The sequence below is a fragment of the Oncorhynchus kisutch genome, linkage group LG2 (genome assembly GCF_002021735.2).
Source record: "Oncorhynchus kisutch isolate 150728-3 linkage group LG2, Okis_V2, whole genome shotgun sequence".
Lineage (NCBI taxonomy): Eukaryota > Metazoa > Chordata > Actinopteri > Salmoniformes > Salmonidae > Oncorhynchus > Oncorhynchus kisutch.
Genome location: NC_034175.2, coordinates 3,569,499 through 3,587,840, shown reverse-complemented (window position 1 = coordinate 3,587,840; position 18,342 = coordinate 3,569,499). Strand labels below are relative to the sequence as shown.

The 18,342-nt window shown below is 42.4% G+C and overlaps 1 protein-coding gene and 1 long non-coding RNA gene across 2 annotated transcripts; one reads left to right on the top strand and one right to left on the bottom strand.

Moving 5' to 3' along the window:
- The first annotated feature begins 694 nt into the window (after window positions 1-694).
- Window positions 695-9,057, top strand: LOC109878094 (mannose-specific lectin). Its single transcript, XM_020470319.2, has 3 exons — window positions 695-764; window positions 1,074-1,167; window positions 8,513-9,057. Exons 2-3 carry the CDS (start codon window positions 1,078-1,080, stop codon window positions 8,756-8,758), a joined length of 336 nt encoding a protein of 111 aa, XP_020325908.2. The 5' UTR covers window positions 695-764; window positions 1,074-1,077; the 3' UTR covers window positions 8,759-9,057.
- Window positions 9,058-9,161: 104 nt separating this feature from the next.
- On the bottom strand, window positions 9,162-10,321 carry LOC116376534 (uncharacterized). The gene is made up of 3 exons (XR_004211963.1): window positions 10,122-10,321; window positions 9,595-10,014; window positions 9,162-9,511 (listed from the first exon to the last, which is right to left on the bottom strand). It is a non-coding gene; the product is annotated as an uncharacterized LOC116376534 (long non-coding RNA).
- Window positions 10,322-18,342: the final 8,021 nt, after the last annotated feature.

The following is an 18,342-nucleotide window of genomic DNA, read 5'->3' as shown; positions in this document are numbered from 1 at the left end:
TACGGATCCGCAGTCAAACGACCACCCCTCATCACTGTCAAACGCTCCCTAAAACACTTCTGCGAGCAGGCCTTTCTAATCGACCTGGCCCGGGTATCCTGGAAGGATATTGACCTCATCCCGTCAGTTGAGGATGCCTGGTCATTCTTTAAAAGTAACTTCCTCACCATTTTAGATAAGCATGCTCCGTTCAAAAAATGCAGAACTAAGTCCAGATACAGCCCTTGGTTCACTCCAGACCTGACTGCCCTCGACCAGCACAAAAACATCCTGTGGCGGACTGCAATAGCATCGAATAGTACCCACGATATGCAACTGTTCAGGGAAATCAGGAACCAATACACGCAGTCAGTCAGGAAAGCCAAGGCCAGATTCTTCAGGCAGAAATTTGGATCCTGTAGCTCTAACTCCAAAAAGTTCTGGGACACTGTAAAGTCCATGGAGAACAAGAGCACCTCCTCCCAGCTGCCCACTGCACTGAGAATAGGTAACACGGTCACCACCGATAAATCCATGATTATCGAAAACTTCAACAAGCATTTCTCAATGGCTGGCCATGCCTTCCTCCTGGCTACTCCAACCTCGGCCAACAGCCCCCCCCCCCCTCCCCGCATTTGGGGTCAAATTTAATGTACAGTGGACACCACCCATTTCCTCATCCTTATTACTCCACCCCCTTCACCTGAGCAGGGATATAAGGCCAGAGCTGCTTCATCACCGCACAACTGCAATTCACCTCTTCAATCGACTGCTCCTAAATACTTGTAAGTTCATTTAAGAATTTGAGGTAACTCCTATTTTAACGTGTGTTTTTTCATTTATGTACAGGGAATAGCCAGTTAAATGAGGTCTTAATGAGATGCATTTCTATTACTTTTGTGTATTATTTAGTTGTTTTTTCAACATTTGTCATTTAGAACTGGAATTATCCATTCTCATTATAAAAGAGCTAGTTTAGGCACATTTTCTCTCTTTCTTCCTTTTGTCTAAATGTGTTTTGCTCCTTCCTGTTTGTGTGGGTGTTTTACTATAATAAACTGCAGCAAATAAACAATATAAATTCTCTCTTTCAGAATCATGAGTAAGAACTACATGAGCACCGAAAGGATTCTGCTGAAAGGGGACTACCTCCTCTCCAACAATGGACAATTTAAAGCTATCTTTCAGGTACAATAGTTAGTGAAACACTTACATTTCAATTATATTAACATTAGATATCTGGTCTGCAACTTATTTTGACCTTAGAATTGTTTTTGTAGGGATGTAACGATTCAAGCTGTGATCAGACAGACAGTGTCATTAAATCAATGCTGTGTAATAAATTATGTAGTCAAACTTTATATATTTAAAAAATGTTTAATGCATATGTGTACAACAAAAGTTCAACATTCACCTTCTGCTACCATTAACGTCAAGCCATCTAGCACACAGTTTGATGCGTTCGATAAATCCAACATATGCACCACACAACTCACTGCAACTGGCTCTGCAACGCAATGCTGCGAGGCAAACGCAGCGTTCAATTGGAAATTATGTTGCATATGTTGGATTTATCAAACGTATGCATCAAACTGTACGTGTAGACGGCTTGACATTAATGGTAGCAGAAAAAGTTACTGGCAAAGTGAGAGGATTTAACTCTGGGTGCCTTCAGCTGAACCTTAATCTTGAAACATTATTTGTATTCTCTTATATATATATATATATATATATATATATATATATATATATATATACACACACTACCTTTCAAAAGTTTGGGGCCACTTAGAAATGTCATTGTTTTTTAAAGATAAGTACATTTCTTGTCCATTAAAATAACAACATCAAATTGATCAGAAATAGGTTCGATTACAGGCTCAAAATGACCAGCAACAAAGAACTTTCTTCTGAAACTCGTCAGTCTATTATTATTCTGAGAAATGAAGGCTAATCCATGTGAGAAATTGCCAAGAAACTAAAGATCGACGCATCTGTTTTTTCTCGAAGTAAGAAAAGCTATTCAAGAATTGACTACATTTCTTTCTCTCCAAAAATGCATTCAACAATTTACTGGATAAAAAAAATGATAATGATCATTCTGATTAATTACACCAACAGAAAAATACACATTTTATTTTTCCTCCTACACAGCAACTGTAGTAGGAGAATCATCAGCGAGCATCTTCTGGATCCGAAATGTATTAAATACGTAAATTAAAATCTTTACCATTACAAATGTAGACAGAGAAAAGCCAACCGCTGATATAATTTGGTATGCCTTTAAGGTGTACATTGGGGCGGCAAGTAGCCCAGTGGTTAAAGCGTTGGGCCAGTAACCGAAAGGTTGCTAGATTGAATCCCTGAGCTGACAAGGAAAGAATCTGTCGTTCTGCCCCCAAACAAGGCAGTTAACCAACTGTTCCTAGGCCGTCATTGTAAATAAGAATGTGTTCTGACTTGTCTAGTTAAATACCATTTTTTTAAACATTAGGGGAATGATAATCTCATACTTTGCAAAAAGTTACATCTGATTTAGAAATTAAAATGCAAGATAAATAAATCACAATCTTAGAAAGCCCATAAATCTTTACAAGATAAAGAAGAAAATAACATTTTCTGAATTTACGCAGGAATACGATCTTTTACTTTTGAAGAGAGCCAACAACTACAGGTTAAACTCAAATAAAGCATATTACTTAATGGAAAATAACCCTGGTAAATATCTCACAAAACGAATACACGCTAAACCATTTATAATTGTAAAATATACAAATTCATTAGAAATTAGAAACAACGCAATTAATGACAAGTTTAAAAGCTTTATGGAAATTGATATAAATCCGAATTAAACAGGTGGACGAATCCTATAGCCTTAGACTCAACAACCCTGAAGCAATTATCAGCAGACGAAAAATATGCTTTTAAAACATTCACGTGGAGAAAAAGCACCAGGAATAGATAGCTTTATCATCGAATTACCTGCTGAATGGACTTAAAATATATTTCATTTTTATTGTCCAGGTTCACGATCAGAAATAGTTTTGGTAGTTTTTCTTTAAACAATCAGTGTATACTAGATACATGGGCTCCGATATGAGACACAAATTCTGTTTCAGTAGGAAACGATATGGTTTGATTAGAGAAGGAATTGAGATTCAGTTCGATGCGATTCTATGCACTGTTGCATGAACACATTAATTTCCCATTCTAAATTCATATCTGCTGCTGATTTATTTTATTTTTTATTTCACCCTTATTTAACCAGGTAGGCTAGTTTAGAACGATCTCATTTACAACTGCGACCTTGCCAAGATAAAGAGTTACACATGGAATAAACAAGCATAGAGTCAATAACACAATAGAAAAAAAGGCCTGTATACAGTGTATGCAAATGGCGTGAGGAGTTAAGGCAATAAATAGGCCATAGTAGCGAAGTAATTACAATTTAACAGATTAACACGAGTGATAGATGAGCAGATGATGATGTGCAAGTAGTGATACCGGTGTGCAATAGAGCACAAAAGTAAATAAAAACAATATGGGGATGAGGTAGGTAGATTGGGTGGGCTATTTACAGATGGACTATGTACAGCTGCAGCGATAGGTTAGCTGATGTTTAAAGTTAGTGAGGGAAATAAGTCTCCAGCGAAATTTATTATTATTATTTTTTTTTTAAATTATTTATTTATTTTGCAATTCATTCCAGTCACTGGCAGCAGAGAACTGGAAGGAAAAGTGGCCAAAGTAGGTGTTGGCTTTGGGGATGACCAGTGAGATATACCTGCTGGAGCGCGTGCTACGGGTGGGTGTTATTGTGACCAGTGAGCTGAGATAAGGTGGAGCATTACCTAGCATAGACTTATAGATGACCTGGAGCCAGTGGGTCTGGCGACGAATATGTAGCGAGGGCCAGCTGACTAGAGCATACAGGTTGCAGTGGTGGGTGGTATATGGGGCCTTGGTAACAAAACGGATGGCACTGTGATAGACTGCATCCAGTTTGCTGAGTAGAGTATTGGATAGTCAGTTTTACGAGGGTAAGTTTGGCGGCGTGAGTGAAGGCGGCTTTGTTGCGAAATATAAAGCTGATTCTAGATTTAATTTTAGATTGGAGATGTTTGATATAAGTCTGGAAGGAGAGTTTACAGTCTAGCCAGACACCTAGAATGTGGACAACTACAAATTCCTAAGTCAGAACCGTCCAGAGTAGTGATGCTAGTCGTGCGGGTGGGTGCGGGCAGCGAACGTTTGAAAAGCATGCATTTTGTTTTACTAGCGTTTAAGAGCAGTTGGAGGCCACGGAAGGAGTGTTGTATGGCATTGAAGCTCGTTTGGAGGTTAGTTAAGTGTCCAAAGAAGGGCCAGATGTATACAGAATGGTGTCGTCTGCGTAGAGGTGGATCAGGGAATCACCCGCAGCAAGAGCGACATCGTTGATATATACAGAGAAAAGAGTCGGCCCGAGAATTGAACCCTGTGGCACCCCCATAGAGACTGCCAGAGTTCCGGACAACAGGCAGGGCAGGATGGATATAGGTCTATAACAGTTTTGGTCTAGGGTGTCACCTCCTTTGAAGAGGGGGAGGACCACGGCAGCTTTCCAATATTTAGGGATCTCGGATGATACGAAAGAGCAGTTGAACAGACTGGTAATAGGGGTTGTAACAATGGCGGCAGATCATTTTAGAAAGAGGGTCCAGATTGTCTAGCCCAGCTGATTTGTACGGGTCCAGGTTTAGCAGCTCTTTCAGAACATCTGTTATCTGGATTTGGGTGAAGGAGAAGCTGAGGAAGCTCGGGCAAGTAGCTGCGGGGGGTGCGGAGCTGGTAGCCAGGAGGAAAGCATGGCCAGCTGTAGAGAAATGCTTATTGAAATTTTCGATTATGGATTTATCGGTGGTGACCGTGTTACCTAGCCTCAGTGCAGTGGGCAGCTGGGAGGAGGTGCTCTTATTCTCCATGGACTTTACAGTGTCCCAAAACATTTTGTACTTTCTGTTTGAAAAAGCTAGCCTTTGACTGCGTGTATTGGTTCCAGAACTGTTGCATATTGCGGGGACTATTCGATGCTAGTGCAGTCCGCCACAGGATGTTTTTGTGCTGGTCGAGGGCAGTCAGGTCTGGAGTTCTACATTTTTTTGGAAGGGGCATGCTCATTTAAGATGGTCGTTCTTTGAAAGTAATTTCATCACCAGGCATCCCCGACTGACGGGATGAGGTCAATATCCTTCCAGGATACCTTGGCCAGGTCGATTAGAAAGGCCTGCTCGTAGAAGTGTTTTAGGGAGCGTTTGACAGTGATGAGGGGCGGTCATTTGACTGTGGACCCATAGCAGATACAGGCAATGAGGCAGTGATAGCTGAGATCCTGATTGAAAACAGCAGAGGTGTATTTGGAGGGCAAGTTGGTCAGGATAATGTCTATGAGGGTGCCCATGTTTTTGGATTTAGGGTTGTACCTAGTGGGTTCCTTGATAATTTGTGAGATTGAGGGCATCTAGCTTAGATTATAGGACTGCTGGGATGTTAAGCATATCCCAGTTTAGGTCACCTAACAGAACGAACTCTGAAGATGAGGGGCAATCAATTCACATATGGTGTCCAGGGCACAGCTGGGAGCTGAGGGGGGTCTATAACTGGCGGCAACAGTGAGAGACTTAATTCTGGAGGGATTCATTTTTAGAATTAGAAGCTCAAACTGTTCGGGCGTCGACCTGGAAAGTATGACAGAACTTTGCAAGCTATCTCTGCAGTAGATTGCAACTCCTCCCCCTTTGGCAGTTCTATCTTGATGGAAAATGTTGTAGTTTGGTGTGGAAATCTCAGAATACAGACACGGCAAGGACATCAGGGTTGGTGGAGTGTGCTAAAGCAGTGAGTAAAACAAATGTAGGGAGGCGACTTCTGATAACATGCATGAAACCAAGGCTTTTTCGAAGTCAACAAATGAGTGCCTGGGGACACGCAGGACCTGGGTTCTGTGTGTGTGCGTGTGTGTGAATGATGTATGTCTATATAGGCACCTGAGCTGAGCAATAATAGAGACTAGGCATCTACCACCCCACTCAATGTGGTCTCCGAGCATTTCGTATTATCCTGTAAGTAAATCCAAGACACTGCATTTAGTATGGATATGCAGTGGCGATTTTAGCATGTAAATCTTGGTGGGTGAACAAAAAAAAATTTTTTAGATGCATGACAGCAACACCAATACAGCACTAAGCAATACACAAATTGCACTATAATGGTGACAAACGGTGCCCACAAACTGTTAGGGCCTACATAAAGCTGTCCCAGCAGCGGAGCTTTTTTTTCAGCACAATTGCGTAAATCATTATCACTGCTACACCTGGCTATCAGTGGAGCCTTGTCTGGCAGCGAAATGGTTAATTCATCCTCATTTACTGCTCTTTAAAAAAACATAGCTGATATGGCTGACTTGCTTAAACAAATGTGGTTTCTACCGATAATTGAGTTGTACAAACTATGGCATAAGGGGACAACGAGCAGATAAGAGGCAATCTGTAATTTCGAGTACAACATTAATGAGCGAACGCAGTCAATATAGCTATTTGTTCAGCACTTTTGAAATGTACAGCGACAGAATTCATAACAGGGGCCGTTCTTACAGCATTCTCCCTGTACACCAAGTCAGTACCATAGGATAAAGGGGGCATATAAGCAGACAATGAAAGCTCTTACAATATTCAAGGATTACATTACTCTAAAATAGACTACATGGCAACCACCAAGTCAGAACAGTAGGGGGGGAAGGGACCAAATTATTAGGGTGAGGCACATGGGCTACTAACAGCTTACTACACAAAATACACATAGTACTTTCTTAGCTACAGTATACATATCTCCCTGTCATATTACATAATTTATGCAGCTGCAAACAAGACATTTTTGGACTCCCCTTGTTGTGCCGTGCTCACTTGAACAGGAAGGTGGCGCGGCGGTTCTTGTGGGCAAATTTTTCATCAGTCTGGCATTTCCTGGATTTATGGTGCTTTCAAGACAATTGGGACCTCGGGGGAAAAAACAAGGTTGAATCATGACGTCAGTGATCTTCAGGTCGGAGCTCTAGAAAGAGGCCCGAGTTCACAACTTTGAATTCCGAGTTGAATGACCGTTCAAACATTTATTTTCCCAGTCTGAGCTTGTTTTTTTCAGAGTTCCCTGTTGTCTTGAACTCATTAAAGTCTGAGATTTCCAAGTTTCCAGTTGTTTTGAATGTGGCAGAAGGCATGCTGGATTGACAGCATGGCCAATATATTCAAACTTTTCTGGCCCATGGTGTTGAATGTTTATCCTTTTAAGCTTGGAATAGAGACCCTTAAACCCAGACTTGGACCACACACCCTCTCCACTGAATAGCAGGCTAATGATTGCTTTGCAATGCTTGCAGTTAGCTACTGATTCCTTCCAAACCACTCATCGTTGAATTTGCAATTTCCAACTTGTTGTGTAATGTTTATGGTCGATGAGCAGCAATACATTTTATCTATAATTTCTCTTCATATGACAAGGATTGAAAAGGATTTGCCAGCAGACTGTCACCGTGATTCATGAAGATGACTGCTTGTCTAGCTTGCTAGCTAAAATTTTGAAAGTATGATGTTGACATGATCAGTCAAATCAAATCTACGGTAGATATAACGTGATTTAACAATTTATCTGTGGCCAATGACCTTGCGCCTTCTTGGATGGGCACTTCTAATGTAACTTTGGCAGCACCCAATAGACTTGAATTTGAGGTCTCGATGTATATTTTGCGGTTATGTGGTGTCCCAATGAGTGACAGAACATTGAGCCAATCGCTGCACAACTAGAATACATTACCAACCCCTAAGCTCTGTATTTTCCAATGGCTGTCCCACCACCACAGAAAGCAATGAGCTATGCTGAAACACCTGCATTTTGAAGCTGCCTTACTCAAGAAAGCAAAAAAAGAGGCCATGTTTGTATGCGGATTTATTCACTTTTTTTTTTTTTATGTTATTTTTTACATTGTTTGCAAACTGATATGTGACACGTATTAATGGCAAAATAACATGCTAAACAGGCTCTGCCCCACCTGATCTGAATGACGGGTCACCACTGATATGTTACGTTTCCTAATGTGTGTATTCATTTGTGGATGTCCATTATACATTCCGATTGATATGTTACGAATTGCAGATTTTAATTTAGAATGGGAAATAAATCTTAGTGCATCGATTTACATAGCATCAAACCATTCTCTAATCAAACCGCATCGAATTGTTTCAAATGACAACGTAATTCCTGTATCATATCGCAGACCAAGTATCTATATACGTATCGAATGGAATAAATGCACACCCCTAATATTTTGATTTAGCTGACGAACACTTGCCGCGAATATTGAAAAATAATTTGGGAAATATTTTTCACCCCAACTTTTTTAAGTAATCATTTAGAAGTGGATGAAAGGAATGTACAGCAGTACAACAGAGGTCATCTTTGTCTAACATGTTTTATATGCTAATTAATTTTCTCTTTGCAGACCGATGGCAACTTTGTGCTCTACGGATGGGGTCGGGTTGTCTGGGCATCAAACACTGTGAACAAAGATGCTCAGAGGCTCATCCTCCAACAGGATGGCAACCTGGTCATCTACACCACACAGGACCATCCCATTTGGGCAAGTAACACCGGCCGTTACAACAATACACAAAGAGGCCACCTCACCCTCACTGACGAAGGTACCCTGGAGCTCTACAGAGACCAAGAGATGATCTGGACATCGTAACATCGACCGGCCCAACAATGCACAAAGAGGTCACCTCACCCTCCCTGACGAAGGTGCCCTGATGCTCTACAGTCCCAGAAATGTGGTCTGGTGCTCTCGTGAGGACACTAGTAATGAGGCAGAGTAACATCTTCACTTTACCATACCTGTCTACATCTACCACTAAACTGTATTCAAAAGCCTTGAGGCTTTTTGACCATTTGATTTGGTCAAATAAAAATGTATTGACTTAAAGTAGTAGTTTGTTGTAATTAAGTGCATTGTGTCAGATACTCTCTATATTCAAAAGACAAACATCACTAACTTTTCATGAAGAAAATAGCTTTATTGGCTCATATAAAAGAGAACATGAGATCTGACTGTTTTTCATGTATATTTTTATTATGAAAGACACTATCATGCATCACAACAGAATAATTTATGGAGGGACACGTACACAACTGCAATGTTATAATCCATGTATGAGTCTGTATTGGCGTTTGTCCCATAGAGAATGCTAGTGGCCTTGATGTCACATGGGCAGCACCATCGAGGGCTTCCGCCATTTTAAAGTGGTCAAAGTAGTCAACTGAGTGGGGATTCCTATGGGTTGTAGCCTCAATGGCGCTGCCCATGCTGTCACAGATATGAGTCCTATCTCTATGGGTGTGTGGGCCCATGTGTGATGTTACAGGAAGGCACACAGTCTCTCCAGTACAGAAGGGTTTCTGTTGCTGAGGAAGATCAGTTCTTTCTTCCCTTCCTCTGTCTGACCTTATGGAGAGAAATCTCTCAATCAGTTCAACATGTCATAATCTAAACCATCACAAACAGTGGTGAAAGTGAACATCTCTTACTGTGTGGATGTTGTAGCCAGTGGCGGTCCAGGTAGTAGAGGTAACAGCTCTCAAACTCCTTCTCACTGTAGAGGGAGACTGGTACTGGGATAAACGGGTCCATGCTGTCAAAGCCCTCCTGTAGGAACAACACAGAGGATGAGGATAGATGTTTTTAATAGGTGAACTTCTGTTTCTATTTGACTGATGCATATAAACACATCAGAAGGGTCTTGTCCAAAAACATCTAGATCATTCCCTTGTTAGCCCAGATCAATAGACACCAAGGGTTAGAGGTAGTTTTTGGACTGGACATATAACATTAACCAGGATGTAATCATGACTCCTGATCTCTCCCAGCAGCTCCTGGGGCAGGTAGGCAGAGCTTGGAGCGTAGAGACATCCTGTCTGAGACAGAGTGGCAATGACCGCCCCTCCACACTGAGGAGAGAGAGAGGGACAGAGGTGTAAATCACAATCATGTAATTTTCTAATGTCTAATTTTCTAATTTCTAATAGACAGAGGATAACCACCATGCAGTTCTCACCCAGTCATTGTTGATCATCTTCCTCAAGTTATGAACCAATGTCAACTCCTCTGGAGCCACCTGGCAGAGAGGAGAGACACAGAAAAAGTAGAGAGAAGGGAAAAGTGACAGGGGAGATAAAGGTCAGTCAAGTAAGCAATCTTTACACAGAAATTACAAAGACAAAAATGGAAGCAATAGAAATCAACATTTTTTATAGATCCACAGTGAGGTGAATGAATGTATTAGTACAGGGCTCGTCTTCCTTCTTGAGCGTGGTCCTTCCCCAGAGGCCGTTGACTCCATCAACAGCCACAGCCAGCCTGAAGCCCCCCTCTGTCCCCCCAGCCTGTAGCCTCAGCTCCTTTAGAACTGCCCCCACCACATCACTGCTGCTCTTCACACGAGACACTCCCTGGGGTGAAAAACACAGCTTAACAATGATACGTGGTATGAGATTCTTAAGAGAAGTGCACTGAACCAATTATGTTTCAGAACTGGAGCCCAGACGCAAGGCGTCCACATGATTCCCAGCCAAACCAGTTCGGAACAGTTTGTGCATATATTATGACTACATTGTGATGTGTGTTCATTTTTTTCTGGAGGCAAGCCGAAGTCGGTAGCTGAACTCTACACCCCTTCGTAGGGATTCTGCAATAAAGTCTTTGTTGTCATTCAACAAGAGATTACTTGTTTTCATGCACATTTTTTTATTGAAAAATACTGCACAATACATCTTAGTTAAATATAAAATTGCATGACTAAGATCTCCTTGGCAAAAACGTCATAACAGATTAAGTTATTTTAGATTAATTCTGACTACGGCATCTTAAAAATGGACAAACAGCACTATTAACATTTTTCAAGTGAAGGTCTTTTAAGGGAGCATGCGAGCACACTCGTTCGGTTCGCCTAGCCAAGTTCGGCCAAACTGAAGGATGCTAACGTCTTAATAAAGGGCACGTTGACACTGGACTCACCATGTCCACCAGCTCCCCTAGTGGCCGTCCCTCCTCAGTGCTTTCTCTCTTAGTCCACACGTACCGCTGCCTCAACTTGATCTAAAACAACAAGGGGAGACAGTCACAAATACAGGATGCCTCAAGGAGTAAAAATATGCTTAACTGTGTGAAATAGTATTTAAAATGACATCTCTGTACCCCACACACACAATTATCAGTAAGTCAAACAATGAATTTCAAGCACAGATTCAACCAAAGGCCAGGGAGCTTTTCCTATGGTTCACAAAGGGCACCTATTGGTAGTTGAGTAAATATACAAATAAAACAGACATTGAATATCCCTTTGAGTATGGTGGAGCTATTATTGATGCACCATCCAAAGTGTCAAATTAAACCCACAACGATACAGGCGGCAATCCTAACGTAGTTTCCAGAGAGGCAGGATCCGCTCAGGGATTTCACCATGAGGCGAATCGTGATTTAAATCAAGTTTGAGTTTAAAGGCTGTGATAGGAGATAAAAGAGGATGGATCAACATAGTAGTTATTTCACAATACTAACATAATTGATAGAGTGAAAAGAAGGAAGCCATCCTGTTTGCAATAAGGCACTAAAGTAATACTGAAATAAATGTGGTATGAAATTAACTTTTTGTCCTGAATACAAAGTGTTATGTTTGGGGTAAATCCAACACAACAAACACATCACTGAGTATCATGTCATATTTTCAAGAATGGTGGGGGCTGCATCATGTTATGGGTATACTTGTCATCGGCAAGGCCTCTGGAGTTTTTTTAGGATAAAAAGAAACCGACACTGGGAAGCAAACAAAGCCAAATATACACTGGAGTTGCTTACCAAGATGACATTGAATGTTCCTGAGTGGCCTAGTTAAAAATGTTTTTAAAGAATAGGCAAATAGTGTACAATCCAGGTATGCAAATCTCTGAGACTTACCCAGAAAGACTCACAGCTGTAATTGCTGCCAAATGTGATTGACATGTATTAACTCAAATCAAAATATTACTTTTTTTATTTTCCATGAATTAAATTTTTTAAATGTTTCTTCCACTTTGAGAACTTGTGTAGATCGTTGACAAAAAACAACAATTAAATCAATTTTAATCCGGCTTTGTAACAACAAAATGTGGAAAAAGTCAAGGTGTGTGAATAGTTTCTGAAGGCACTGTATCTTACTTCTAATGTTAGGATTAGGGGATGGTAAACTGATCCTAGATTTGTTCCTACAGGCAACACATACAGTGCCAGGCAAAAGTTTGGAAGTGTTCATTGGTGGTTCTGAAGTTGCGTAGCCAGTTAGAGGCCTGTATTGGCTGGTCAAAGCGGGAGGCGTGGTAGGAGGAGGGCAACAGCTCCTTACAGTTCTTCACCCACAGGTGGGCTATAGAGAGCAAAACATTGATATTTTGGGTCCATTGCCAGGAAACTCCCCAGACCTTAATCCCATTGAGAACTTGTGGTCAAGCCTCAAGAGGCAGGTAGACAAACAAAACCCCACAAATTCTGACAAACTCCAAGCATTGATTATGCAAGAATGGGCTGCCATCAGTCAGGATGTGGCCCAGAAGTTAATTGACAGCATGCCAGGGCAGATTGCAGAGGTCTTGAAAGAGAAGGGTCAACATTGCAAATATTGACTCTTTGCATCAACTTCTGGTAGTTGTCAATAAAAGCCTTTGACACTTATGAAATGCTTGTAATTATACAAAAATATCTAAAAGACACTGAAGCAGCAAACTTTGTGGAAATTAATATCTGTGTCATTCTCAAATGTTTTGGCCACGACTGTATATTAAATGTGTAAAGGTGTGATCAGGTGTAACTGGTAGGGTAGGATACAGAGTAGGTAGCGCAGGGTGGGCTTGCTGTAGTCAGCTCTCTTCAGGTGAGATATCAGCTCCAGAGCAGGCTGCCTCACCATCACACAGCCCTCGTTAAACGACTTCACCTGGACATGGGTACAGACAGTCAGTCATACTGTAACACACACACACACAACCTGTTGTTGGTATCGTGGAGGCAGGCCATGGGGGAAGACAGTGTGGAAGTGGGAGGGGGGCACAGTGTAGTACTGCCCTAGGTGCTGTTCTGACTGACAGGCCTGGGGACAGAGGGAGATGAAACATCAGTACCCTCCACACTTATTACCACATGCTACAGAATAAAGTGTGGTTGATTATTCCACCTACCGGGTCGTTCTCCTGTGTTCTGAAGACGGAGAATGTCTCCGGTCTCGTCTCCATGCCAACCGTCTCCTGCTGCTGGCCACACCCACTGCCATGGAGCGGCCGCACCTGCGCTACCTGTCCGTGACATCATCACATTCCACAGGTAATAGGCAGGTGTAGAGCGTCTATCATAGTCCAAAACGTGTACGCCTAAGCACAGCAGTGTTCTAGAATTTAGGACCGTTAGAATGAACTACAGTACAGTGGTGAAGCTCAAAACACATTTTTACTAGTACCAGAAAGACATCTCCAGAAGACATGTACTGTATATGTAGAGCTGACTTTTCAAAATGCATTGATCACATGGAAACTGACATCCCAATGCATCTTAAATGTTGATAAATATTCATAGCTAGCACTAGCTCAAGATGTACTCTTAAGGAGCCTAACCTCCCCGTTACTCCTTAAGGTCCAAGGACCTTCTGTTATTTTCAGTGGCTCTGGCAGCCAAAACCTCTAAACGCCAATCGATTCTCAAATGCGATACTAGAAAAATAAAGCCCTTTACATCACATCAAAATAATTTAACAACTGCAAAATATACACATATTGTACACCACAGGAGGATGGTGGCACCTTAATTGGGGAGGACAGGCTCGTGGTAATGGCTGGAATGGAATAAGTGGAATGGTATCAAATACAGTGCCTTGTGAAAGTATTCGGCCCCCTTGAACTTTGAGACCTTTTGCCACATTTCAGGCTTCAAACATAAAGCTATAAAACTGTATTTTTTTGTGAAGAATCAACAACAAGTGGGACACAATCATGAAGTGGAACAACATTTATTGGATATTCCAAACTTTTTTAACAAATCAAAAACTGAAAAATTGGGCGTGCAAAATTATTCAGCCCCCTTAAGTTTACTTTGTAGCGCCACCTTTTGCTGCGATTACAGCTGTAAGTCGCTTGGGGTATGTCTCTATCAGTTTTGCACATCGAGAGACTGACATTTCTTCCCATTCCTCCTTGCAAAACAGCTCGAGCTCAGTGAGGTTGGATGGAGAGCATTTGTAACACCTGGATATGTTTATTTTTGAACCATTCCATTGTAGATTTTGCTTTATGTTTTGGATCATTGTCTTGTTGGAAGACAAATCTCCGTCCCAGTCTCAGGTCTTTTGCAGACTCCATCAGGTTTTCTTCCAGAATGGTCCTGTATTTGGCTCCATCCATCTTCCCATCAATTTTAACCATCTTCCCTGTCCCTGCTGAAGAAAAGCAGGCCCAAACCATGATGCTGCCACCACCATGTTTGACAGTGGGGATGTTGTGTTCAGGGTGATGAGCTGTGTTGCTTTTACGCCAAACATAACGTTTTGCATTGTTGCCAAAAAGTTCAATTTTGGTTTCATCTGACCAGAGCACCTTCTTCCACATGTTTGGTGTGTCTCCCAGGTGACTTGTGGCAAACTTTAAACTACACTTTTTATGGATATCTTTAAGAAATGGCTTTCTTCTTGCCACTCTTCCATAAAGGCCAGATTTGTGCAATATACGACTGATTGTTGTCCTATGGACAGAGTCTCCCACCTCAGCTGTAGATCTCTGCAGTTCATCCAGAGTGATCATGGGCCTCTTGGCTGCATCTCTGATCAGTCTTCTCCTTGTATGAGCTGAAAGTTTAGAGGGATGGCCAGGTCTTGGTAGATTTGCAGTGGTCTGATACTCCTTCCATTTCAATATTATCGCTTGCACAGTGCTCCTTGGGATGTTTAAAGCTTGGGAAATCTTTTTGTATCCAAATCCGGCTTTAAACTTCTTCACAATAGTATCTCGGACCTGCCTGGTGTGTTCCTTGTTCTTCATGATGCTCTATGCGCTTTTAACGGACCTCTGAGACTATCATAGTGCAGGTGCATTTATACGGAGACTTGATTACACACAGGTGGATTGTATTTATCCTCATTAGTCATTTAGGTCAACATTGGATCATTCAGAGATCCTCACTGAACTTCTGGAGAGAGTTTGCTGCACTGAAAGTAAAGGGGCTGAGTAATTTTGCACGCCCAATTTTTCAGTTTTTGATTTGTTAAAAAAGTTTGAAATATCCAATAAATGTCGTTCCACTTCATGATTGTGTCCCACTTGTTGTTGATTCTTCACAAAAAAATACAGTTTATATCTTTATGTTTGAAGCCTGAAATGTGGCAAAAGGTCGCAAAGTTCAAGGGGGCCGAATACTTTCGCAAGGCACTGTAAATAACACGTTTTTTTTGCTCCTTTCCAGTCATTATTATGAACCGGCCTCCCCTCAGCGGCCTCCCCTCAGCGGCCTCCACTGCTGTATATTTTTATTTAACCAGTTAGGCTAGTTGAGAAGAAGTTCTCATTTTCAACTGTGACCTGGCCAAGATAAAGCCAAGCAGTGTGACACAAACAACAGAGTTACATATGGAATAAACAAACATGCATTCAATAATAGAAAAAAGTATATATACAGTGTGTGGAAATGAGGTAGGATAAGGGAGGTAAGGCAATAAATTGGCTATAGTGGAGAAATCATTACAATATAGCAATTAAACACTGGAGTGATAAATGTGCAGAAAATTAGTGTGCAAGTAGAGATACTGGGGTGCAAAGGAGCAAAATAAATAACAGTATGGGGGATGAGGTAGTTGGATGGGCTATTTACAGATGGACTATATACAGGTGCAGTGACCTACGATCAGGACATCATCGGCTATGGGTTCAATGCCCTTGAGCCCAGCCAATAACTCGTGCTGCTTGCGTTGGTATATCTCAGGCACAACTGAGACACCAAACGGGAGCTTGAGCCAGCGTTTCCCACCCCAGCGGTCCAGAAGGTAGTCATGAAGCTGGAAGGAATGCATCTCGGGCATCCACGAAGGTGGAAATCCTGGCCTTGGGAAGCTTGTAGAGGACATCCTCTAGTGTCGGCATGATGTAGTGTGATTGTTTCAGTGCTTGGTTCAGATGCTTTGGGTCGATGCAGACCCTCAGCTTCTCTGTTTTTTTCACTATGACCCATGTCAGAGACGCAAACTCGGTCTCAACCTTTAAGTCTTTACTGAAGACTCATCTCTTCAGTGGGTCATATGATTGAGTGTAGTCTGGCCCAGGAGTGGGAAGGTGAACGGAAAGGCTCTGGAGCAACGAACCGCCCTTGCTGTCTCTGCCTGGCCGGTTCCCCTCTTTCCACTGGGATTCTCTGCCTCTAACCCTATTACAGGGGCTGAGTCACTGGCTTACTGGGGCTCTCTCATGCCGTCCCTGGAAGGGGTGCGTCACCTGAGTGGGTTGATTCACTGATGTGGTCATCCTGTCTGGGTTGGCGCCCCCCCTTGGGTTGTGCCATGGCGGAGATCTTTGTGGGCTATACTCGGCCCTGTCTCAGGATGGTAAGTCGCACACTTAGATTCACACAGGACACCGAATAGGACAGGAGAAGTGTTCAAATGTTCATAAATGATCAGCATGTTCGAATAATAAGAAGGCAGAACAGTTTAAACTGGAGCAGCAGCACGGCCAGGTGGACTGGGGACAGCAAGGACTCATCATGCCAGGTAGTCCTGAGGCATGGTCCTAGGGCTCAGGTCCTCCGAGAGAAAGAGAAAGAAATAAAGAATTAGAAAGAGCATACTTAAATTCACACAGGACACCGGATAAGACAGGAGAAATACTCCAGATATAACAGACTGACACTAGCCCCCCAACACATAAACTACTGCAGCATAAATACTGGAGGCTGAGACAGGAGGGGTCAGGAGACACTGTGGCCCCATCCGATGATACCTACGGACAAGGCCAAACAGGCAGGATATAACCCCACCCACTTTGCCAAAGCACAGCCCCCACACCACTAGAGGGATATCTTCAACCACCAACTTACCATCCTGAGACAAGGCCGAGTATAGCCCACAAAGATCTCCACCATGGCACAACCCAAGGGGAGGCGCCAACTCAGTTACCCAAATCTGGACCCTTTCTTTCTAAAATTATCTGCCGAAATTGTTGCCACCCCTATTACTAGCCTGTTCAACCTCTCTTTCGTGTCGTCTGAGATTCCCAAAGATTGGAAAGCAGCTGCGGTCATCCCCCTCTTCAAATCCCACTCTTGACCCAAACTGCTACAGACCTATATCTATCCTACCATGCCTTTCTAAGGTCTTCGAAAGCCAAGTCAACAAACAGATTACCGACCATTTCGAATCTCACCATACCTTCTCTGCTATGCAATCTGGTTTCAGAGCTGGTCATGGGTGCACCTCAGCCACGCTCAAGGTCCTAAACGATATCTTAACCGCCATCGATAAGAAACATTACTGTGCAGCCGTATTCATTGATCTGGCCAAGGCTTTCGACTCTGTCAATCACCACATCCTCATCGGCAGACTCGACAGCCTTGGTTTCTCAAATGATTGCCTCGCCTGGTTCACCAACTACTTCTCTGATAGAGTTCAGTGTGTCAAATCGGAGGGTCTGCTGTCCGGACCTCTGGCAGTCTCTATGGGGGTGCCACAGGGTTCAATTCTTGGACCGACTCTCTTCTCTGTATACATCAATGAGGTCACTCTTGCTGCTGGTGAGTCTCTGATCCACCTCTACGCAGACGACACCATTCTGTATACTTCTGGCCCTTCTTTGGACACTGTGTTAACAACCCTCCAGGCAAGCTTCAATGCCATACAACTCTACTTCCGTGGCCTCCAATTGCTCTTAAATACAATTAAAACTAAATGCATGCTCTTCAACCGATCGCTACCTGCACCTACCCGCCTGTCCAACATCACTACTCTGGACGGCTCTGACTTAGAATACGTGGACAACTACAAATACTTAGGTGTCTGGTTAGACTGTAAACTCTCCTTCTAGACCCATATCAAACATCTCCAATCCAAAGTTAAATCTAGAATTGGCTTCCTATTTCGCAACAAAGCATCCTTCACTCATGCTGCCAAACATACCCTTGTAAAACTGACCATCCTACCAATCCTCAACTTTGGCGATGTCATTTACAAAATAGCCTCCAATACCCTACTCAACAAATTGGATGCAGTCTATCACAATGCA

Bases quoted from the DNA above. Each gene is read 5' to 3' on its own strand.
- LOC109878094 (XM_020470319.2), top strand. From the start codon at position 1,078: ATGAGTAAGAACTACATGAGCACCGAAAGGATTCTGCTGAAAGGGGAC. The intron at 1,168-8,512 runs GTACAATAGTTA...TTCTCTTTGCAG, and splicing joins AATTTAAAGCTATCTTTCAG to ACCGATGGCAACTTTGTGCT.